This window comes from Oncorhynchus mykiss, chromosome 27, assembly GCF_013265735.2.
Source record: "Oncorhynchus mykiss isolate Arlee chromosome 27, USDA_OmykA_1.1, whole genome shotgun sequence".
Taxonomy (NCBI): Eukaryota; Metazoa; Chordata; class Actinopteri; order Salmoniformes; family Salmonidae; genus Oncorhynchus; species Oncorhynchus mykiss.
In genome coordinates, this window is record NC_048591.1 from 15221400 (window position 1) to 15245684 (window position 24285).

The following is a 24285-nucleotide window of genomic DNA, read 5'->3' on the forward strand; positions in this document are numbered from 1 at the left end:
AAATGGAGGATTCTTTGACGAAAGCAAAGTTTGAAGGACACAATAATTATTTCAATTAAAAATCATTATTTATAACCTTGTCAACGTCTTGACAATATTTCCTATTCGTTTTGCAACTAATTTCATGTATGTTTTCATTGAAAACAAGGACATTTCTAAGTGACCCCAAACTTTTGAACGGTAGTGTACTTTGCTACAATGACACACTTAGCTAGCCACCCACCTCATTCCTTTCTGTTAGCATGTGCACATAGTAAGTACATCATCATGCTCTCGGGATACGTGTCTTTTCAGTTGTGGACACTACATCACCGCACGCCCTCTCTTGGTCCTCCTGATCTTTGTAAGTCACATTGATTTAGCACCTGTGTGTTTTGTCAGTTTCTTTATGAAAATATTTAGCGAACTCCATGACAGTAGCTAAAGCAAGGGGCTATAGCAGCACACAAGTAGACTACAAATAAATGCTGGGCCGGGAATGCCCTGAGCTGGTGAGGGGAGCTCTACTGAGTACGCTCCACGCCTCGCTCCACTCCACCTCCGCTTATATTCTCTGGTTGGTGCACATATGGAACAGGTATGTTGGCTCTTCGGAGGGTAATCGTTATTTTGGCGTTCAAGTAGCCTGTTACTGTGCATGCCTCTGTGTGTCACAGTCATTTATTTGGCAGGATAGTCTCAAGCAGGGGGAGATTTTTCTCCAATGACCTTTTGCCTCTCCCTACTGTCCGAGTCTGACATGCTCTCACTCAGGGCCCGCTCTCTCTCTCTCTCACTCACTCACTCACTCACTCACACAGAGAGTTATAAACGTGTCTGTCATGGTCCCTTCAAATGGCTTCACAATACCATCTGTCAGGAGCTCGTGTTGTAAAAGAATGTTATTCCTTTTGCTCTGAGCCAGATGTTTTCTTCACATTTCGCAGAATCCTATTATTTATTTCACATTGCAAGTTTACAGTGATTTGGAAGAAAATATATAAAGTGCATTCGGAAAGTATTCAGACCCCTTGACTTTTTCCCCATTTTGTTATGTTAAAGCCTTATTCTAGAATGTATTAAATCGTTTTCCCCCCCTCATCAATCCACACACAATACCGCATTATGACAAAGCAAAAACAGGTTTTTAGAAATGTTTACAAAGTTATTAAAAATAAAAAATATTATATTTACATAAGTATTCAGACCCTTTACTCAGTACTTTGTTGAAGCACCTTTTGCAGCGATTACAGCCTCAAGTCTTCTTGGATATGACGCTATAAGCTTTGCACACCTGTATTTGGGGAATTTCTCTCATTCTTCTATGCAGATCCTCTCAAGCTCTGTCAGGTTGGATGTGGCGTGTCGCTGCACAGCTATTTTCAGGTCTCTCCAGAGATGTTCGATGTAGTTCAAGTCCGGGCTCTGGCTAGGCCAGGACATTCAGAGACTTGTCCCGAATCCACTTCTGCGTTGTCTTGGCATTGTGCTTAGGGTTGTTGTCCTGTTGAAAGGTGAACCTTTGCCCCAGTAAAGTCATGAGCGATCTGGAGCAGGATTTCATCAAGGATCTCTCTGTGCTTTGCTCCGTTCATCTTTCCCTTGATCCTGACTAGTCTCCCAGTCCCTGCCACTGAAAAACATCCCCACAGCATGATGCTGCCACCACCATGCTTCACCGTAGGTATGGTGCCAGGTTTCCTCCAGACGTGATGCTTGGCATTCAGGCTAAAGAGTTCAATCATGGTCTGAGAGTCCTTTAGATGCCTTTTGGAAAACTCCAATCTGGCTGTCGTGCTTTTTACTGAGGAGCGGCTTCCGTCTGGCCACTCTACCGTAAAGGCCTGATTGATGGAGGGCTGCAGCGATGGTTGTCCCTCTGGAAGGTTCTCCCATCTCTACAGAGGAACTCTGGAGCTCTGTCAGAGTGGCCATCGGGTTCTTGTTCACCTCCCTGACCAAGGCCCTTCTCACCCGATTCCTCAGTTTGGGAGGGCGACCAGCTCTAGGAAAAGCCTTGGTAGTTCCAAACTTCTTCCATTGAAGAATGATGGAGGCCACTGTGTTCTTGGGGATCTTCAATGCTGCAGACATTTTTTGGTACCCTTCCCCAGATCTGTGCCTCAACATAATCCTGTCTCGGAGCTCTATGGATGATTCCTTCAACCCGTTTTCACTTTGTCATTATGGGGTATTGTGTGTAGATTGATGAACATTTTTTATTTAATCAATTTTAGAAAATCAGGCTATAACGTAACAAAATGTGAAAAAAGTCAAGCGGTCTGAATACTTTCCGAATGCACTGTAATTGTATTCATCTGATCTAAAATGCAAAACTGATCCTATATCAGTATTAACACTCCCACTCTGGGATTAAGCCTAAAGGATGGTGTATAAAAGCTTGACCTAGTTCCATTCAAATAAATATTGGTGATGCTGTGATAATGCTTAGGCTAATTTGTTTTCCTAATGAGATTTTCTCCTCAATGACTCTTGCCGCTCAGACGACTTTTACAAGGGTTTCCGTTCGACGGAAGCATCGGAAAATATCGTATCACAGGGGCCCCATGGGCTTTGATGTGTGAGCTGAGCATCAGCCAGACTGGGACGTGATTGGCCACGAGCTAAATACAGCATTCAAAGACCAATCCTGTTTAAGTAGAAGCTTCCTCCTTTCATTCCAGTTCTATGAGTAAAAACTGTGATTCTCTTTAAGATTAAAATAAGGATTTAGATTAATATAATGATAGTTGATAAAGGTATATTTTTTCGGTTATTGAAATTTTGAATTTAGACTCATTAAGCATATTTTCTTGAATGGAAAGTAAAGGTTCTTCTGGTGTCATAAAAGTACCTCTGACTCTTCAATTTGATATGTTTCGGTGGCTTCCCTTCTCTGAGAATGCCTTCAGCAACAACTTCACAGAAGTTTGGTCATAGACAAGTATAGCTGACCCTGTACCAGTAAACCCAACATGCGTACAATGTTCTCGGGTTTGTGTGATCTAAGTCACCTAACCCTCCCTAAAGACAGAGGGCCCTGTATTAGTGGCCCCTGTGTTGTTGGTCCCCACTATTTAAAGCATCAGTCTGTCAGCAGAGACCGTCAGCAGAGACCGCACTGTGGCAACCAGTCCTCTCTTCATCTTTTCACACGTTGCTCAGCTATGCTAACTCTACCCTGACAGGCCCTAAGGACCCCAATGCCTCTGGAGATGTCAGTAGAGGCAAACACATTTGGTTTAAATTCTCTCACACTTTAAATTCTCTAACACAAGGGAAAGGATTGGCCTCAAGGTTAGCTATTCTAAACAGTTACTAGGCCTATAGCTTTGGCTACTGTTGACTACTGTCTGTATCTGTTCAGGTTTTCAAGACCCTACCGTATATGATTAAAGATTCACTGTACTTCTCAGTGCAGTGCATCGATGACTTCATTTCAGTAGGAGTATTTGAGTTGTTTGCTTACATTTACAATATGAAAACGCCAAGAACGCCACCTATTTAATATGACATAAGCGTTTAGTAAAATGCAAAGGAGATGCAGGCTATGGAAACCCGGTCCATGCCAGTAAACGGCACCGCTTGCATGTCTGCTCTGCTTTAATCAAGAACCACGAGTGATGGAGCCGGCCTCCAACACACAACGTCTGGGTCTGTGTGAAGAATTTGGCTGGAGACTTGCTCTCGTAAATGGGGTACAAGGCATTGGTTAGGGAGATGCATACTTTTATAGACTGGAAACTGGGACAATCATAGATGAAAATATTCACCCTTAGACAGAAGTCTGGAAAATCCACTCGAGGCCAGATTTGTGTCTTTTGTCTGTACATGAGGCATGCACAATCTTCAGAGGAACGGCATCGAAGGAATGACTGAAAACCTTATCTCATTGAATAATATTCCTCATATACTGTCCAGTACAGTTGGTAAGAGTGTGGTGCTAGCAACGCCAAGGTCATAGGTTAAATTCTTGCAGGGATCACAAAACACACACATGACATTAAGTGCCTACATTTTGTAAGTATTTTTGGATAAAATCATCCTCTTAGTGAGATGTTTTATATATATATATATATATATATATACTGTATAACCTCACACAGGGAACAGCAGCAACATTTTCTTTAGGCTTTGTGAATGACAGCAATTTCATATGCGCAGATATGTCCTTCACACAAACACTCCTCTCAGAAAAGTGAGTAATGACGTAAGCTTTAAATATAACACATTTCCCCATAAGGTGGTCTCACAGGGTGATGATATGCTTGTTTTTGTTATGTGCAGTATCCTTCAGTCATCAGAGTACTCAAGGGACCATCTTAAGCATAGCTGAGCAACGTGAGATCTGTTTTGCATGACATTGCTCTCAAATTTGTCCAGTTGCATTCCCAAGGTGAGAAGAGGTGTTGACAAATAGGTGTCGGTGTCCTCTCCACTTCCTTCTTTGCATCATATCGCTTGTACTGTTTTCCCATTCTATTTCATTTCCACCCTTTAGCCCCTGTCTTGTCAGTTCAATAAAATTATAGTTTCCTCTTTTTGGTCATTCTGGATCCCACTTCTGACACCTGTAGTTTTAGTTTAGTTTGTGAGACACGGGACTGTTGTCCCAGCATTGAATGCCAGTCTTATTGGCCATGACATAACAGTGATTAAAGAAGTGATGATTAAACCTCCTAGTAGTCAAGTTGGATGAAGTAGCTTAACTTCGGTGCAACCTTTTGCCTGAGCTGAGCATAGTTGATAACATATTCCAGTGTGGAACATTTGCTCTCCCAAGTCCAGAAAATACGTCATTCAGTATTTGGGTAATGCATCGACAGCATCACCAGCAAGCCAAGTATGACCCTTGACAGAATAGACAAAGTACAGGTGTTCCCTGCTGGAGTAGCACCTGAAAAACCATACAAGTCCGTCAACACACTACCTTTTTTCTCAGGGCTTTGAATGGAGCACTTGTTCGTGGTGGAGGTGTGGCGGCTAATCGCTCTGCTGTACGTTTCACATCTTTAACCCTGTTGAGCTTCGCTCCCCTCCCCTCCCTCCCCCTCTGCCTCGCTGCACCTGTCGTGCAATGACACAATTCTTTATTTTTATTCCTTGATTGGAATATGAATACTTTTCATAAACAATGTGAGCCGGGGGCCTCGGAGCCCGATGACAGGTTGATGAAGGAAGTGTAGACTGTGCGTTTTAAACTTGTCAACGGGAGCGTCCCCCCTCTCCCCTGTTCCCTTTAGCCGTTGTTAATATCTGCCCTGGGACCAGCCGTGGCACTGCAGCCGTGGAGCTTTGCTTTCAGCCACGGTGATAGCATGTGGTTTGGCTTTAATTAAAGGAGTTTCAGTCTCTGCTTAATTTAGCAATGACCGCACATGTTCAGGGATGCAATGAGCCTTTGAACTCTCTGGTCAGACTTCCAGATTTAACGATGTCGTTGGCCTAATATGTAATGATAACTTTAAAATAGCAGTGTTGGTGTATTTTCAATACGCTAAACACACACTCACACATTATAATGATCACACTGCATTCTCTTATTTGTTCAATTGGAAAATACACATTTAAGTGCCCTTATTTTCACAATGACACAATGCAGCGCTAGAGACAAATATGATCATTTCGGTAGGCTAATTGCATTTATATATTTCTGGATCTGGCTCTACTTGTTTATGCATCTTCGACTCAGCCTGGCCTTCTTATTCCACTCCTTCCTCCTGCCTTTAAAGACAGTGTCTGCACTCTGCTGAGGACGAGTCTGAGCACAGCTTGTACAGCCCGGCTCTCCAGCTCTGCTGCCATGTGTGGAGCAGATCCATGCGGTGAGATGTTTAACCATGTCAAATGGGTCATTTGCGCTGTAGTGTACAGCAGGGCTCCCCGCCATGTTGAATCCACAGCCAACATCCATTTTCGGAGAGGAACGATGGAATGAAGAATGGTGGACAGGCCCGAAACGTTACAGATGTGTAATACTGTTACCCAATAGTTTGTTTGAATTATTTTTATTGAGAACTTAAAAAAACACCAGCTGTTTCATGGCAATGTTTTTCTGTTGATGTCCTGGCTTGGATTCCGCCTTGTCCCAGAAGACACTTTTTCTTCCTCTCAACTAAAATGTTTCATTAGCCGTCGTCTTTTTGGGGAGGTGTCAAAGCTGATTTTTTTTCATCAGGAGTTAACAAAGTATGAGGCCTTGTTGTTCTTTAATGGTGAAAGCTTTTCATTGACAGCCAGGACGAGTTCAGCTGTTCAGCCTAAATGATTGGCCCCAAAATAGACTTCCCTCCGAGATGGTGGTTTCTAACAGTGGTGCTGGTTATTTTCATTGCACAGAGGGTCTTTCTGTTCTTCGTACTCTGTGAGTTATGAGTTGTTCACCCAGCTGTGAAGGAGCGGTGGAGGAAGACCCCATTGCAGGCGCACAGCTTTTGTTTGAGTCCACTGCACTGGTGGTCAGGCCATTTGTTTCCAGCATATTTGGCATAGCAGGGATGGAAAAGAGCCCTGTTATGTAACCCTATCACTCGTTGTTCTGTTGAGGAGGTGTGACATCCTGTTGTAACACGGCACCCTCTTCAACGGTGTGATCAGAATGAGACCAAAATAATGAGCAATATCAGTGTTGAACTAGTACCCAATGGGAAGGCCATTGATGGAGGGAAGGTTCCTCGTGACTATGTTGCAATCAAGTCACCCACCACTGCTTAACATCTTGGCTGGAGGAAAGTGTACGGACACCCTCTATGGGTTCTAGTGATCTGCCAGGCAAGGATCAGGTCTTGGTGAGGTTTTTTTCTGCCAAAGCAAACATTATGAAATGCATTGTTCTATCAAAACTGTATTCCCCCTAGTGCAGTCAGCTAGCTGTGTCTGGAGGATACTTGAAATTTAAAACACGCTTATATCAAACATATTGACTTCTGTTGGTTTTTGGTTCAAAAGTGCGAAAGTTAGCTGTTGGGGACAATGGCTAGGTAAGCAAATCCAAAGTGTGGATTGCGGTCTCATCTCGTCCTTCTTTCAGCGTCAGGAAACAAATATGCCATTGTCATTTTCTAATTTGAGTGATGTATCCCTTTAAGCCGGACCATTTAGTGGCATTCACCCCTGTGCTCCTGACATTGGACATCAAGGACATAATGGAGTCAACTCTGGTCAACACGGTCAGCCCAAAAGGGTCCAGGGGAGATATTGTTTGATTTCTGAAAAGTGCACAACCAGCAACACGATCTGTGGCTGGGTAAAATTAGCCCTGATAAGCGATAAACGCACTTGTCATAAACAGTCAGTGACATGAAGTCAGCGGTAGGCTAATGTTCACACTTCAGCTATCCTTTTTCTTCCAACTGAGCTGCATGGGGACGACGTGCTCTGTTACAACAAACCAGAGGCATAGTTCTGTGACCTTCGGGTTCAGAAAAGTTGTTTGGTAATTTTAGTACAAATGGAGGTCCTATCAATGCTCCTTTGACCAAAAATAGTAGTGTTCAGCTAAAAGCAATGCAGCCCAATGTCAACAACACGTGAATAGTTTCAGGCCCAACTTGACAGTCTTTTATGCATACTAGCCTGACTAGTCACCAGTATTCATCATTACTGATTCCCGGCCAAGTATTCAATCTATATTCCCTTTAACTGTTGAAAAAATTAGTTAAATTCCTAAGTTTAAGGTATTTTGATTGGGGCGCCTCTGGGCACTGATTGTAATTGCCTTCACTGGTATTTCATCTGAGTTACGATGTACAACAATGTGTTAGTTAAAGCTCAGTAAAAGAGAGCCATGTGTATTGAAATGGTGGATTACCTCAGTAGGTTAAGCCAGGGTTTCCCATAATCTCCCCTGGGCCCCCCTGGGTACACGTTTTCGTTTTGCTCTAGCATTACACAGCTGATTCAATTAATCAAAGCCTGATGATGGTGAGTTGGTAATTTGAATCAGCTGTGTCGTGCTAGGGCAAAAAACAGCTTATTAGAAAATGTTGGTAATTTATTAAAGCTAAAAAAACAGAAATACCTTATTTACTTATGTATTCAGACCCTTTGCTATGATACTCGAAATTGAGCTCAGGTGCATCTTGCTTCCGTTCATCATCCTTGAGATGTTTCTATAACTTGATTGGAGTCCACCTGTGGTAAATATAATTGATTGGACATGATTTGGAAAGACACACACCTGTCTATGTAATGTCCCACAGTTGACAGTGTCAGTGCAAGAGCCAAGGTATGAGGTTGAAGGAATTGTCCGTAGAGCTCTGAGACAGGATTGTATCGAGGCACAGATCTGGGAAAGGGTACCAAAACATTCCTGCAGCATTGAAGGTCCCCAAGAACACAGTGGCCTCCATTATTCTTAAATGGAAGAAGTTTGGAACTACTAAGACTCTTCCTAGAGCTGGAGTTTGCCAAAAGGAACCTAAAAGACTACCAGACCATGAGAAACAAGATTCTCTGGTCTGATGAAACCAATATTGAACTATTTGTCCTGAATGCCAAGTGTCACATCTGGAGGAAACCTGGCACCGTCCCTACGGTGAAGCATGGTGGTGGCAGCATCACCTTCCAACAGGACAATGACCCTAAGCACACAGCCAAGACAATGCAGGAGTGGCTTCGGGATAAGTCTCTGAATGTCCTTGAGTGGCCAAGCCAGAGTCCGAATGCACTGTATTTATAGTTGCCATTGAGGACAGCGCCCCACATACAATCACATGAAAATCATATTTCAAACAGGCAGGTGCGACACAAAAGTCAGAAATAACCATATAAAAAATGCCTTACCTTTGATGTTCTTCTTGTTTTGGCACTCCAAACGGTCCCAGTTACATCACAAATGGTCCTTTTGTTCGACAATGTCATTCTTTATATACATAACTTAGTTTAGCTGGTGCGCTTCAGTCAATAATCCACCCATTTTCCCTCCATCAAAACGCATACAAAATGAATCCCAAACGTTACCAATAAACTTTTCCAAACAATTCAAACAGCGTTTATAATCAAACCTTAGGTATCCTAATACGCAAATAAACGCTCAAATTTAAGAAAGAGAATCATAGTCTTTACTGGAGAAAAATACCAAAGAATGCTTTCTTCCACGTGCTTGGAAACACTACAGCCAAAATGGGAGCCACCCAGAAAAACTACAATTTCTGGGTCATTTAAAAAAAAAAAAACAGCCTGAAACTGTTTCTAAAGACTGTTGACATCTAGTGGAAGCCCTAGGAACTGCAATCTGGGAGGACTTGGACTTGTAATTAAAGTAATAGTCATTGAAAAAAAATGGTAAGCTGAAAAAAATGTTTCTTGGGATGGTTTGTCCTCTGGGTTTCGACTGCCAAATCAGTTCTGTTATACTCACAGACATTATTTTAACAGTTTTAGAAACTTTCGAGTGTTTTCTGTCCAAATCTACCAATCTATATAAATATCCTAGCTTCTGGGCCTGAGTAACAGGCAGTTTACTTTGGGCACGCTTTTCATCCGGATGTCAAAATAATGCCCCCTACCCCAGAGAGGTTAACATCTTGGATTTGATTATAGTTGTCTGCTGAGCTTTGAGGTACTATTTATTACTAAAAAAGATTGCAGTTTTGAAACCTCAGTAAAAGTGCAGTAACTGCAGTCGACTGTGGTATTATAGACGCAGTTTAACTGCATTTATACTGCACTGTAACTGCAGTTATACTACACTCCGACTGCAATGCACTCTGACAGCAATCTTTTTTCGTAAGGGTGGGATTTTGGCGAGTACAGCTCCTCTCCATCACCCTTTCTCCCTCTCGGTCCGTGCTTATCATGGGCTGGCGGTTGCTCATGGCTCCTGGTATTCTTCTCGTCGTGTGCCGCTCCGACCGCAAGGAAATTCTGCCGGGTGATTTTCTTTTCAGGATGACATGTCACCTGCTGCCGTAAATTGCTCTTTCCTGGCAAGCCCCAACCCACAAGAGTAATTACTAACAGAGAGGAATACTGTCTGGCAGGTTCCCCCTCTCATTTCTCGTGTGAGAGACGTATTCCACCCAGACTGACTGGTCTGCTACTATGTCTTCTATAACCGTCTCATAGGCTGCATATATTCAATCACTCTCATTTACTAATATCTATGGCAGTGAAGAGTTTGCAAATGAAAACGATGAAACAAGCTATTGACAAAGTAACTCATCCGATCCATGTATGGTAATTGAGTGTTAGGATTTGGGTACTAGCTTGGCACCTATTGGAATGTTAGGTGTATAACTTTTTCCTTATACTTTCTTTGATTTTCACCCCATACTGTAGCAGTATCCAATCTTTATCAACTTTATGCCATTTCTTAGTAATTTAGTAGTATATTTTAGATGGACTGTAATGAGAAAATTATGGTAGCTATAATGCCATAGTTTTCCAGGCCACAATCGTTGGTATAGAATTACATGCCATTTGTCACCAGAAATTTGTTCAAGGGAGTCTGCCGTATGCGCAAGTGAATCAAGGAGGACAATTAGCAGGAAAAGGGCGATTTTGAGATGGACGCTGGATAAATACATGGCCTCTTACTGTCCTGGATGCGATGCACTAGACTGTGAAATCAGCCTTTCTGCAAACCTGCCCCAGCCACACACGTGATCTGGTTTGGTAACGTCAGATGTCAGTGTTTTGACCAGCCGGTCAAATGAGGCACCACGATACTCCCAATAAAAACAGCCAACAGCACGCGCGCACACACACAGCTATGTCTTACTATATTTGTGAGGACTTTTTGGGAACCAACAATTAATTCCCATCAAAATCCAAAATCTGCCTGGAGGCTGTCTGGAGGTCTCAGTCTGCCAGACACCTTTTGGATGCTAACCGGCTCAGCAGAGGTTTCAGTGGAACGTGTTAGCACAAGACCTGCATTCAAATAGTATTTGAAATCTTTCCAATACGTAAGCCATGTTTGATTGAGCTCGCCTGGCGGAATGGGACCAATGAAATAGTCCTGAGAGTGCAAACCCCACCCATCTGGCTCATTCCAGGCAGGCTTAAGAAAACAGTCAACGTATTTGCAATATTTCAAATACTATTTGAACCCAGGTATGAGAAGCGCTAGCTCTCTGATGTGGCGCTCTCCTCACATACCCAGGCATGCCAGAATGATTAGGACACCAGACACCATACAAGGTTTTCAGAATAAAGACCACAGTGGAGATGGATCTATTTGAAGAGAAATGCACCCCAGACGATCACACTCCTCCGTTCTTACCAGGAAGTTGGCTGTATTGAGTGGGGCTTGATTATCATGTGTTATTAACACTTCATAACAAAAACATTGGCTTATTTGGCCAACTACTAATTTTGTCCCATCCAAATGGCTTCCCACTCTTGGTGGTTCCATGTAAGCACAGCGCAAGTCTGGCTCATGGTTATTTTAATATCAACTCTGGAAGTGCATTCCATGAACAATCACAGTGGAGACTGCCATTAAGTTTCTTAAATAGATTATAAAGAACTCTGGCAACAAGATGACTATAGTATTTTAATAGCCAGAACCATCAATTTATAGTCTATGGTTCTGTAATGAAAGTCATTTACAAAGGCTTCTGAATCTTTATTAGCATGTTTTTCTACCATCTTTTTCTTGTTCATTTGGTCTTCTAACCTCTCTTGACCACTTGTGTGCAAAGAACAGAGGGAGATTGTTACGGGATTTTGGATAGCATTGTGTGAGTTTTGATTAAATGCTCTCACTGTCTCTACTACACAATTCAGATTGAACGCAATTTGAAAAGCTTGCCTAATAGACCTACATAGAAGCACAGCATAGTGTGTTCTGTTGAGGTCAATAGAGGTTATTTGAGGTGGTCACCAAGCTATCAGTCTCCCTCTGATGAGCACACTTTGCCGGCAGACCAATGTGCCACCACACGTGTTCACAGAACTTCACACACAATATTCATCCCCGGTTTTTAACAGTCTCATGAGTCTCCCTCCAAGGCATTGTCGGATCCAGAGGAGATTCATAGTATTGCCTCCCCAGCCCCTTTTGTGGGAGCTGCAGTGAACCCAGTAGTGTGTGTCTATAGTATGCCTGCAGTGCTAAAGACACTGTTCATAATGGCGCCACAGGCCCCAGCACTGCCACTGAATAGCCCCCACTCTGCTGTGTCATTATTTGTCAGCCCCCAACCTCTATCCCTTATGAGGTTCTGCTGGGCCTGTAATTAACATGAGTCATTCAGCGTCATTCAGTGGCAGACTTCCTGTAAGTCCTTTCCAATTTATCGACATTCAAGATGTTGGGTCATAAGAAAAAATATGTGCTCTTTCCTGAGAGCTCTCAAGTGAAGAGGACACAGCTTTTTTTATGGTGGGGGTGGGGGGCAACATCCTGGCTGTTTATAAGTTGGAAATGATGCCTTCTGGTGCCCCTGTCCCACACACCCATCTTCACACAGAACTATCAGCCTTAGCTTTGCCTCTCTCTATGTCCATCTGTCTCTTTCACTCGCTCTCACCCCCCCAGGCTCTGGACACACAGACAGTTAAGGACTTTCCTCACAGCAGACATCCACCAGGACTCGACAGACAGACCTCTCAAGAGCCCCTCGATGATGCGCCTTATTGCTCACAGGCCATCTGCCCAATGTTCTCCTCTTCGGAGATGTAAACTCTGGCTTGACTTTGATTAAGCCTGAGATTTCTCCTCTCGTACTTTACACAAACCTCTGATGTAGCCCTTGGCCTTGAGGGCCGAGACTAATTGAGACCCAGAGTAAAAATGTCTTGGCTTCACATCGATGTGCAGAGATGTTATCGGGGTTCAAATGCAGCCGCAGCGCCTCTTACTGAAGTAGAGGTGGTTTTGAGACCCAGAGTAAACAATGTCTTGGCTTCACATCGATGTGCAGAGATGTTATCAGAGTTCGAATGAAGCCGCAGTGCCTCTGACTCAAGTAGAGGTGGTTTTACCGGTGTTGAAGAAGGAAGGCGTCACGCAGATGAGATGACATCCGTCTGTCGGAAGACATTTCTGTTCCTTTTTATCCTATCTCAAGATCCTAAATTGTTTCTTTTTGTTTATGGTTAAAGTTCCAAATAGACGTTTTGTGTATGTGTCATTAGCGCTCTGATACTTGGAGAATGGCATTGTGTTTCAGGTGTTTGGCAGTTAGCGGTGGCCTAGCCATACAATTTTCAATTGTCTTTGGACAGAGGAGTAGCATTCATTTTGTTGTTGCACGATATGGTAGTCTCTTTGGTCAGAAATAATCCCCAGCTGTCCTCCTCTCCAGCCAGTGTTGTTGGTCTGTACCTGAAGGCCATGTTCATTCATGAGGCTAGCTCTCATCTGACAGAGTTTGCAGCACAGCCCATCTGGAGCCACTTTGGGGATGCAGCCGGCGGATAAAGACGGCGCTCTCGTGTAACCGACCGTATTGTAAATACGTGTTTATTTGTTTGTCTTTCAATCTTTATTACATCCGTGTGGTTGTGTTTAGTTTTTACAAAAAAACAAGTCCTCCCTTACAGGGAAACTTTGGGATTGAACTCGTGGATACTATTTTTACGTCTGTGTTCAGTATAAAGGAAGGTAGAGGTAGTTTTGTGAGCCAATGCTAACTACTGTTACCCATAGACTTCCAGTCATTGCGCTATCTACTAACATGCTAGCAGATACCCATATACTTTAAGTCATTGTGCTAATGCTAGTTAGGAACTTCCTTCAAACTGCATGCAGAGACTGCAGAGACATAAAAATGGTATCCACGAGTTCACCTTACTCTGGGGAAATAGATAGGCTTATTGTGAAAATCCCAAAATATCCCTTTAAGTCCCTTGGAATCTTTCCCTGAACCTTGGTTTAGGTGGTTGAGGAGAAAAATGCTCTTGTTGTGTATGACAGGCTTTAGTATTGTTGATGCAAATGATTACTGTGAGCTAAAGCGGACACGTTGCACTGAGGAGGAACACTTTGTCTCAGTCCAGTGTGCCTCTGGGTTTGTGGAACAGTCTGTTAACGTGTAATGAGTTGTTTAAAGGCTGGCTGCAGACCTCTATTCCCAGTTTGATTATTCTGCTAGCTAAATAGATTGATATAATTCAGCTTTTTGGCTGCCTAGGCATCTTGCTCTGTTTGGCACCAGCATTGTCGGAATTCAACTAGCAGTTGGCCTTTTTTTCTATATTTCCCTGTGCACTTACACTGTACATCTGCATACACTAACACCTGCCATGCTTAAAATCCATCATTCTGACTTTTGTTGGATGTTTTGGTTCTGGTAATTAACTCGACACAACTTTGAATCTTGAGTGAAGGGGAAATGTATCAGATATGGCTTTAGGTCATCGAGACAATTTAAGCGTTGTCGTAATTTAAACTGAAGTGTGATGCAGGATTTGGACAGGGTGTTTCATCCAACGTCTATTTTTAAAATAGTACGCTAATTCAGCTGTGCTGGAGTCTGACCTTAGAGAAAGTAGTCGTTTCATTTCCCCCATTTCTTTGAGCTCTGTAAAAACACTTTCATGTCCTCCTCCACATTATTGTTTGAAAAAGCGTTTATACCATTGGCTGCCGAGAGCCAAGTCCTTGTGTTATTTTCACCCAAGGTTTCAGAATAATAACTACAGTTTATGTGATTGGCACCGGAGGGTTTTACATGGATCACATGGAATGAGTGTTAAAGCCTGAACCCAGACAGGCCTCACATTTTAAACTGGGTTGACAGGCTCGCAGCCCACAGTCATGGCAGAATATCCCTAACAATTAAGCACAGGTTCTTCATTCTCAAGTGTTGTAGTGCATTCTTCATGATGGACTTCTAAATCCTTAAGTCCATTTTGATAATCGTCTACGTCACGTGTCAAACTCATTCCATGGTCTGCGGGTTTTCGCTCCTCCCTTGTACTTGATTGATGAATTAAGGTCACTAATTAGTAAGGAACTCACCTCACATGGTTGTTTGTGTCTTAATTGAATGGAAAATAACAGAAACAAGCAGACACTAGGCCCTCCATGGAACGAGTTTGACACCTCTGGTCTACATAAAAAACAAGAAGATGCCTTTCCATACGTTTCATCAACCATGTGTGTATCAAGGTATTAAATGTAGGTGAGAGAGTGGTCTACTGCGTCTTCAACTATCATGTCACTTAGAAGCAGCTAGGGAATTCCAACAAGGGCTCCAGTGAGAAGAAATGACAATCAACTAGCAGAGCCAATATGCTCCAAATGTGCTGATATTAAGGGGTTCTTCCCAGCATGTGCATCAGGGTCTGGCTCTGTCTGTCACAGACAATGAATTAACTGTCTTTCTCACTCCCCTTTCCATTGCCTACCCGAACAACACCACGTCTCGGGCTGTCACTTTTTCCGAGCGAATTTCACGTCAATTAGGCACTTTTCCAAATGGAATATAGTTATCCCGTTGATGTTTTTGCAGTGTCAGAAGAAATCAAAGCACCTATTAGAATTTGAAACGGGGTTGTTTAAACATGGCTGGCTGCGGGAGAGCGTAGTAACCCTTTTTTTCCATTCTTCCTGAGGCGGAGAAATGTATTCCCTGCAAATGCTGCGCGTCCCTGTCAAAGCCGCTGCCAGTCAAAATGGGCTGCACTTCATAAACTGAACACCGGGTCAACTCGCTTTTTAGTTCCATCACCTTACATTAGCTGTGGTCCAACGACAGCCCTTAAATGGTTTGTCTGGACAAGTGCAGCTTTTGTCTTCTTGTTATCCCAGAGACGCCAGCATTCCATCCACCGATGCTAATGTTGAGAGGCTGGTTAGCTATTGCACTTTCTGTTGCATAATTTTCATCAATGGTACTGTAATATGTACTGTACAATATCATGGATTTAGATAGTATGTGGTGGGAAATTACGGGTGCCATTCATCGATATATCAAGATGCCTGATCTTTTCCAGAGTCAACATTGCCCACTGTGAAACATACCATTCTTTAGTAGGCTTACTTCTTAGGTTGGTTTCCCTACATCGTTACTCACAGCAGAAGACCTTCACCGTGGGAACCAAGTTAGGGCGACGTTATTCCAATGTGAACATGACGTACTCTGATGCTGACTGTGAAAGACATCACAGCGTATCAAAGAGTGCAAGGCCCTGCTGGGAGTGTTTCCAGGGCCTCGGTGTTTCCTGATGAAATAGTGCAGTCGGGCTGCTATAAACCTCCCTAGTGACTGGGTAGGAGGAGCTGGAGTGACTGCTGCTTCCCCAAGACATAAACCACGGCCGCGTGGATGTCAGACCAGACCAGCCCTCCCAGGACATTATAGACGGGGGAGACTTGGGGGGTTCCCAATGCTTTAAGAAGGATCTGACGAAAAGTCCAAAGATTTTCCCCAAAGTAGTGAAAAAAGAAAGCACTTTTTAAATGTTTGTCTGGAAGAGAGTATGTTTGGTCTCGGCACCTTGTGCTTGTGTTTTCGACTCGTCTCCGTCGTTGTAAGCGACCATTATTTAGGCTAATGCACTTGTCTCCGGTTGGTATGCGGCATTGAACGGACACTCATCATTGTCCACATTCTGAGTTTTTAATGAGCAGAGTAAACTTCAGAGGCATGAAGAGTAGGAGATCCGTGGCAAAAAACAATTGCGGCCCACTTCCCAGAATTCATAGCTGCTCTGTGAGACATGGCAGTTTCTTCAGTCAAGCACAAGTATTGAGCTCAATATGCATCAAATTTTAGGACGGAATCCATTTGACTTGTGTTACATAAGTTGTATTTTCTCATTAGAACTCCTAGTCATTGTTATTTGTTAGTTGAACTCCGAAGTAGACTCTCATTGGAACCTATTTTTAATATGAACTTATCTTCTCTCTCCCTCCAAGGCATACAACATACTGTATGTGCAAAGATAATAATTGCTCACATCAATCTTGAGAGAGGTTCTTAGCAGGCAATCCTTCATAGGCTTTTTTATAGTAACATTTTCTCACAGTCCCACATCGTGGTTCCACACAGATGTCATCATGTATTGGTTTGGTAAGCCAGCCTCGCTGTTATGAAACATACTAACAATGACAGGGTATAAGATAGTCAAAACAAAAACAAGATCCATGTTTTCTCAGAACCGTCCATGTCCCTCAGCAGTGTAATGAAAAAACCTGTAATGAAATAACTAAATTAAGGGCCTTGAAATGTGCCATGAACCATATTTTTGTGGATTTTACAGTATTATGTAACATCTGCAGAGTGTTATTCATTGATTTTGATCAAGTCTCTCATCCAGTTGAATAGAGTCTGGATACAAACTATTTTTGTGTACACTGTTTGCGTAAGCCCTACTCAAGAGACCAACAGCAAATCTTCTCTCCCTGTGTGTGGATGACTGTAAACACACCGATCATTTTACAAGCATGGCACGTTCTTTGGACGACTTTTGTTTAGTTGATTAATACCATCTACTGCATTTCTGTAATGCTATTGGAATGTAGTACGGCCGTTACCTTGCGCTCAAAATACCTCTGCACATGTGGATGGGGGTGGTTGCGTTCTGTGCCTTTATGCTGTAAGTCAGTGTGGAGTGGACCCTATTGTTTGTGTGTGTGTCATACTGTCTCTTCAATGTATTTTTTGCGAACAGGTTTTAATCATGTTGGGTGTAAAATGTCCTCTCCATGTGACAGCATCGTCATACACACGTCTTCATTTAGAAGTGGACGGTTTACCTTGTCAGAAGTAAATTGTAGGGATGCATGATATATCGGTGAATATATCGGAATCGGCCGATATTAGCTAAAAATACCAACATTGGTATTGGCCCGATGTCTAGTTTAACGCCGATGTTAAAAACCGAAGTCAAAGCTGATGTGTATATAAAGTAGGTACATAACGTAATGACGCCACGTAAAATGCGCTACACATGCAACACAGCATTCCTAACCTAGCCCACACAATGTCTGCTGTGTGGATCAAGCAGTCATTTGAAAGAGTAACAACATTTCATAGAGAAATTTCATCCATTAAAGCCAAGATAATGGAATTCATTGCCCTTGACAATCAACTGTTCTCTGTCGTGGGTGATGTTGGCTTTCGCCAACTGGTCAAGCACCAGTACACACTACCAAGTGCGCTATTTTTCAGATGTTGCCCTATCGGAGTTACATAGTAATAGTGCCACTGCTATTAGCTTCACGACATTCATACTATGGAACACTTGTTGTTCGGCTAATTAAAATTGAACTTCAGTTCATGAAAATAAATAGCTAGCCAGTTACTTAACCCTGTTGCCCAAAGCTAACGTTATAAGCAGCCAGCTAGCTTCATCTGGCTAGTGAGGGTCGACCGGCCCGGGTTGTGTGAAGCTAGCCACAATAAGGATTAGTTTGCCTTCAAAATAAAAGTGTCATCGACAGTGATGCAAATGAATACAAATAGTAGAATTATGCCATACTTTTATCTTGAAGGCTAACCGCAAAGTCCATTATTGTGGCTAATCCTTATTGTTGCTAGCTTCACATAGATGGGTCCGACCACCATTAATCAAATAAGAACTGTCTTATAAATTAGGGTTATTTTAGATGATGACACCTAACTATATTGTTAGCTAGCAACTGAAACAGATTGTTTTGTGTTTTTTGACGTGTATCTTTTTTGACACGCAAAGACCCAAATGGCGTTCCATATAAATCCTGGTGGAAAATGAAATGACTGAACAAATGAACAACGAAACAGCACAGCAAGTAAGTGAAAGAAATAGGTTTTGATTATGTTTTACTGGTTATGGGGACATATGTAAATGCCAACAAAATAACTTGTGTGTGTGTACACAGTGGGGCAAAAAAGTATTTAGTCAGCCACCAATTGTGCAAGTTCTCCCACTTAAAAAGATGAGAGAGGCCTGTAATTTTCCTCATAGATACACTTCAACTATGACAGACAAAATGAGAAAAAAAATTCCAGAAAATCACATTGTAGGATTTTTAATTAATTTATTTGCAAATTATGGTGGAAAATAAGTACTTGGTCACCTACAAACAAGCAAGATTTCTGGCTCTCACAGACCTGTAACTTCGTCTTTAAGAGGCTCCTCTGTCCTCCACTCGTTACCTGTATTAATGGCACCTAATTGAACTTGTTATCAGTATAAAAGACACCTGTCCACAATCTCAAAAGGGTCACACTCCAAACTCCACAATGGCCAAGACCAAAGAGCTGTCAAAGGACACCAGAAACAAAATTGTAGACCTGCACCAGGCTGGGAAGACTGAATCTGCAATAGGTAAGCAGCTTGGTTTGAAGAAATCAACTGTGGGAGCAATTATTAGGAAATGGAAGACATACAAGACCACTGATAATCTCCCTCGATATGGGGCTCCACGCAAGATCTCACCCCGTGGGGTCAAAATGATCACAAGAACGGTGAGCAAAAATCCCAGAACCACACGGGGGGGACCTAGTGAATGACCTGCAGAGAGCTGGGACCAAAGTAACAAAGCCTACCATCAGTAACACACTACGCCGCCAGGGACTCAAATCCTGCAGTGCCAGACGTGTCCCCCTGCTTAAGCCAGTACATGTCCAGGCCCGTCTGAAGTTTGCTAGAAAGCATTTGGATGATCCAGAAGAAGATTGGGAGAATGTCATATGGTCAGATGAAACCAAAATATAACTTTTTGGTAAAAACTCAACTCGTCGTGTTTGGAGGACAAAGAATGCTGAGTTGCATCCAAAGAACACCATACCTACTGTGAAGCATGGGGGTGGAAACATCATGCTTTGGGGCTGTTTTTCTGCAAAGGGACCAGGACGACTGATCCGTGTAAAGGAAAGAATGAATGGGGCCATGTATCGTGAGATTTTGAGTGAAAACCTCCTTCCATCAGCAAGGGCATTGAAGATTAAATGTGGCTGGGTCTTTCAGCATGACAATGATCCCAAACACACCACCCGGGCAACGAAGCATTTCAAGGTCCTGGAGTGGCCTAGCCAGTCTCCAGATCTCAACCCCATAGAAAATCTTTGGAGGGAGTTGAAAGTCCGTGTTGCCCAGCAACAGCCCCAAAACATCACTGCTCTAGAGGAGATATGCATGGAGGAATGGGCCAAAATACCAGCAACAGTGTGTGAAAACCTTGTGAAGATTTACAGAAAACGTTTGATCTCTGTCATTGCCAACAAAGGGTATATAACAAAGTATTGTTATTGACCAAATACTTATTTTCCACCATAATTTGCAAATAAATTCATTAAAAATCCTACAATGTGATTTTCTGGATTTTTTTTCCGAATTTTGTCTGTCATAGTTGAAGTGTACCTATGATGAACATTACAGGCCTCTCATATTTTTAAGTGGGAGAACTTGCACAATTGGTGGCTGACTAAATACTTTTTTGCCCCACTGTACATATATATAACCTTTCTTTAACTGGGCAAGTCAGTTAAGAACAAATTCTTATTTACAATGACGGCCCGGACGACACTGGGCCAATTGTGCGCTGCCCTATGGGACTCCCAATCACGGCCGGATGTGATACAGCCTGGATTCGAACCAGGGACTGTAGTGGCGCCTCTTGCACTGAGATGCAGTGCCTTAGACCGCAGCGTCCGTGTGTGTGTGTTAAGTATTTAACTGTACTAGAATGCATAAATTATGCATAATCTCGGTTATCGGTATCGTTTTTGGGGGGGGAGGGGTCAAGTAAAATATCAGGTATTGTCCAAAATGTAGTATCGGTGTATCACTAGTAAGTTGATATTTCAACTAAAGGAACTGTGATGACATTTATGACGGACGTGAAGGTCCTGGGCTGGCGTGGTTACGCTTGTTCTGCGGTTGTGAGGCCTGTTGGATGTACTGCCAAATTCTTTAAAACAAGATTGGAGGCGGATTATGGTAGAGAAATTAACATTTAATTCTCTGGCAACAGCTCTGTTGGACATTCCTGCAGTCAGTATGCCAATTATATGGTCCCTCAAAACTTGAGACATCTGTGGCATTGTGTTGTGACAAAACTGCACATTTTAGAGTGGCCTTTTTATTGTGCCCAGCACAAAGTGCACCTGTGTAATGACCATGCTGTTTAATCATCTTCTTGATATGGAACACCTATCAGGTGGATGGATGATCTTGGCAAAGGAGAAATGCTCACTAACAGGGATGTAAACTATTTGTGCACAACATTTGAGAGAAATAAGCTTTTTATGCATATGGAACATTTCTGGGATTTTTTATTTCAGCTCATGAAAAATGGGACCAACACTTTACATGTTGTGTTTATATTTTTGTTCAATATATCTACAGTATGTTGTCCTGATCACTTCCCTGATGTGTGTGTGGTCTGTCACTTGCAGTTGGCTTAACGTGAGCGTGGCCAACCTGACCTGTACCCTGCGGGGGCTGCAGGAGGTGTGGCATGGGGGCAGCCTACCAGCCCAGCACCGCCCGGTGCACAGCCACCAACAGAAGGAGGACACCAAGCAGCAATCCATGCACTGCCTCAGGAAACTACTACCAGGCAAGTGATTACGAATAACGAAGAGGCAGGCTCATGTTCATTAGGCACCAAATAGAAGAAAATGGACTGAAACCAGGAGGGATTATGGACATGTCCAATAAGAAACGCTAATTTTAGTTTTTATGTTCAAATGTACTATTTTATGAACATTACAAATAAACAGGACCCAGGAGTTTATCCTGACCTTGTGACCTGACCATGAAAAATAAACTAGGTTGTAACTTTGGTCCATTACAGCAAATGATCAGGAAAAACCCCTGGCCCATACTCTCTCATTCCTATCTACCTCTGCAAACATACAATTAATTTTGTATTACGGCTAAGAAGCCATTTCAGGGACTGCTGGTCTTACTTTATCCAACTAGCTATGTTTTTAGTTAATATATTTTTGGTGACCTTGGCTGTTCTGATTTCTCTGTGGAGTCCTATATGGCCTCTCAGTTCTATATTTGTACTCTTCTGTGTTTACAGATCTGCTCTCAGAAGTGCTGTGCTCGGACAAATACAGACTAAGCCGGCAGACTGCACTGGAATCTCTGCAGAACCCTTACATAAACAGGTGACCACACACACAAAAAACAAAGTCATATACACTACGTCACTTGCCTGTCTGTCTGGCTATGATTTAAAGAGCCTGACATCATGGTCTTACAATAGATTATGAAGGAACATGGCATGAGGAGTTGATAAAGGGTTCTAAAGCTAAGTGATGAGCTGGTTGTGAATCAGTGGGCATCAGCCAAGCTTTATAGCGTGTTCCATATGATATACCTCTTTCCAGACACGTTTCCATTGGGTCAGGCTGATGATTTATACATTGCCAGCCCTTTGTTCTTAAGATGCATCAGTTTTGATTATAGAGGCATGCATCACCCTAATCTTCTTATTGAAATGTTCAAATAAGGTGTGTGTGCGTAAGGTACAGTATAATATATTTACGACTCAACTAAGTCCCTGTAGTGTTTGAAACATGCTGTTAAAATCACGAGAGTTGTCTCAGGAATTTTCTTCACTGGAACAAAGAACACGGCCAATTGTAAGGATTCCATTGCTGAAGTAATTTGGCTCGTTGAACCGCGTAGGAGCTTAGGTTTTGGTCCTCTTCGGCTGTATGCTTTCGCCTAAATCATGCCTTGATGTGATTGGGGGAATTTTTTTTTGTTGCAGAAATATCAGGTTGTGATTTGGCCCATTGTAAAACTCGCAAGCCCCAAATGATGAAGTTTTTAACATTTTAAACGAACTTAAAATGTCCACCTGTAACTGTCGATAGTTAAATGGTGGATACTTTTGGAGGAAATGTTGGAGAGTTGATTTCTGGGAGACCCCTGACCTTTAACCTGTGACTCTTACCCTGTACAGACACTTGGTCTACTCTATCTGGGACCTTTTCCTCAAGTTCCTCATCCCTGAAACATCTGAGGAAAACTTTCAGAAAACCCTGCTGCAAAGTCTCTCCAAAAACGCAGAGAAACTACCACCATGAAAGTACTGGTGTACACACACACACGTTTAACAACTGTCAGTGAATAGCCCTCGATGAAAGTCCAGCCTAATGTATCTGTAACGGCTTTCTTCCTGGGAAGGAGAGGACCAAAGCGCAGCGTTGTGAGTGTTCATCTTATTTAATAATAAATACAAACTGAACACTTCAAATACAAAATAACAAATGTGGCAAAACCGAAACAGTCCTATCTGGTGCAGAAAACACAAAGACAGGAAACAACCACCCACAAATCCCAACACAAAACAGGCTACCTAAATATGTCTCCCAATCAGAGACAACGACTAACACCTGCCTCTGATTGAGAACCATATCAGGCCAAACACAGAAACAGACAAGACTAAACTAGACATCCAACAAAGAATGCCCACTCAGATCACACCCTGACCAAACAAAACATAGAAACATACAAAGCAAACTATGGTCAGGGTGTGACAGTATCTGGATAAATTCCATTATTCATGTGTCCCCACCTTTAACTCTGACATTTTGGAACCTGAGGTCATCCAGGTCTGTCTCTGATTTAGTCCATAACATTTGTGGGTCTCTAACATCGGCCACACATCCGGAGCAGCTTTGATTACCCAACACCTGTTTTCTGTTTGATCAGAATACGTGTCTGATGTCCAAAAGCCCAAACACACGCACGTGTGGGAAAAGCTGCCTTCCCAAACTTCCCAAATCCATCCTTTTTCCTGCTTCCTAAAGCCTCCAGCTTTGGACCAAACTCATTTCAGATTTACTCCACACCAACATGATCCCTTGTGGTCTTTCTATATTCTATTGGAGAAGTCCAATTAGATTGTTTCCCCACATCAGGCTTACTGTGTCGTGCTTTGCCCTTTCGGGATGACTTGCCTATGTGTTCCCCGTGATATGCCGCTATTCCTTTTGATCCCTTGGCCCTACACCAAGCTGCACATGTGCTGTGTTGCATTAATCCTCTACTCCCTTACTCCTGATACCTGGCTCGTACTGATATGGTCCACTGACATGTTTCTGTTGAAATGGTCACTCACACGTTTTGAACTTATGATGAAGGCCACTGCATTTTAAAGTGCTTGATAGCCACTTTTGCCATGGATCTGACATGGTTGTTTTAAGTAATATACTCTACAAGTACAGTGCCTTGCGAAAGTATTCGGCCCCCTTGAACTTTGCGACCTTTTGCCACATTTCAGGCTTCAAACATAAAGATATAAAACTGTATTTTTTTGTGAAGACTCAACAACAAGTGGGACACAATCATGAAGTGGAACGACATTTATTGGATATTTCAAACTTTTTTAACAAATCAAAAACTGAAAAATTGGGCGTGCAAAATTATTCAGCCCCTTTACTTTCAGTGCAGCAAACT

General features: G+C 42.6%; 2 protein-coding genes across 5 annotated transcripts in view; both read left to right on the forward strand.

The window, feature by feature from the left end:
• Positions 1 to 21384, forward strand: part of LOC118936438 (sorting nexin-19-like) — a 33778-nt gene extending 12394 nt beyond the window's left edge. For all 4 annotated transcript variants that reach the window (XM_036965773.1, XM_036965774.1, XM_036965776.1 and 1 more), the window contains one exon: positions 21261 to 21384. The gene's annotated coding sequence lies outside the window, so the exon portion shown is untranslated. The remainder of the gene's footprint in view (positions 1 to 21260) is intronic.
• Positions 21164 to 23103, forward strand: LOC110507084 (sorting nexin-19-like). Its single transcript, XM_036965778.1, has 3 exons — positions 21164 to 21424; positions 21896 to 21983; positions 22787 to 23103. Exons 1-3 carry the CDS (start codon positions 21175 to 21177, stop codon positions 22908 to 22910), a joined length of 462 nt encoding a protein of 153 aa, XP_036821673.1. The 5' UTR covers positions 21164 to 21174; the 3' UTR covers positions 22911 to 23103.
• The last annotated feature ends 1182 nt before the right edge of the window (positions 23104 to 24285 follow it).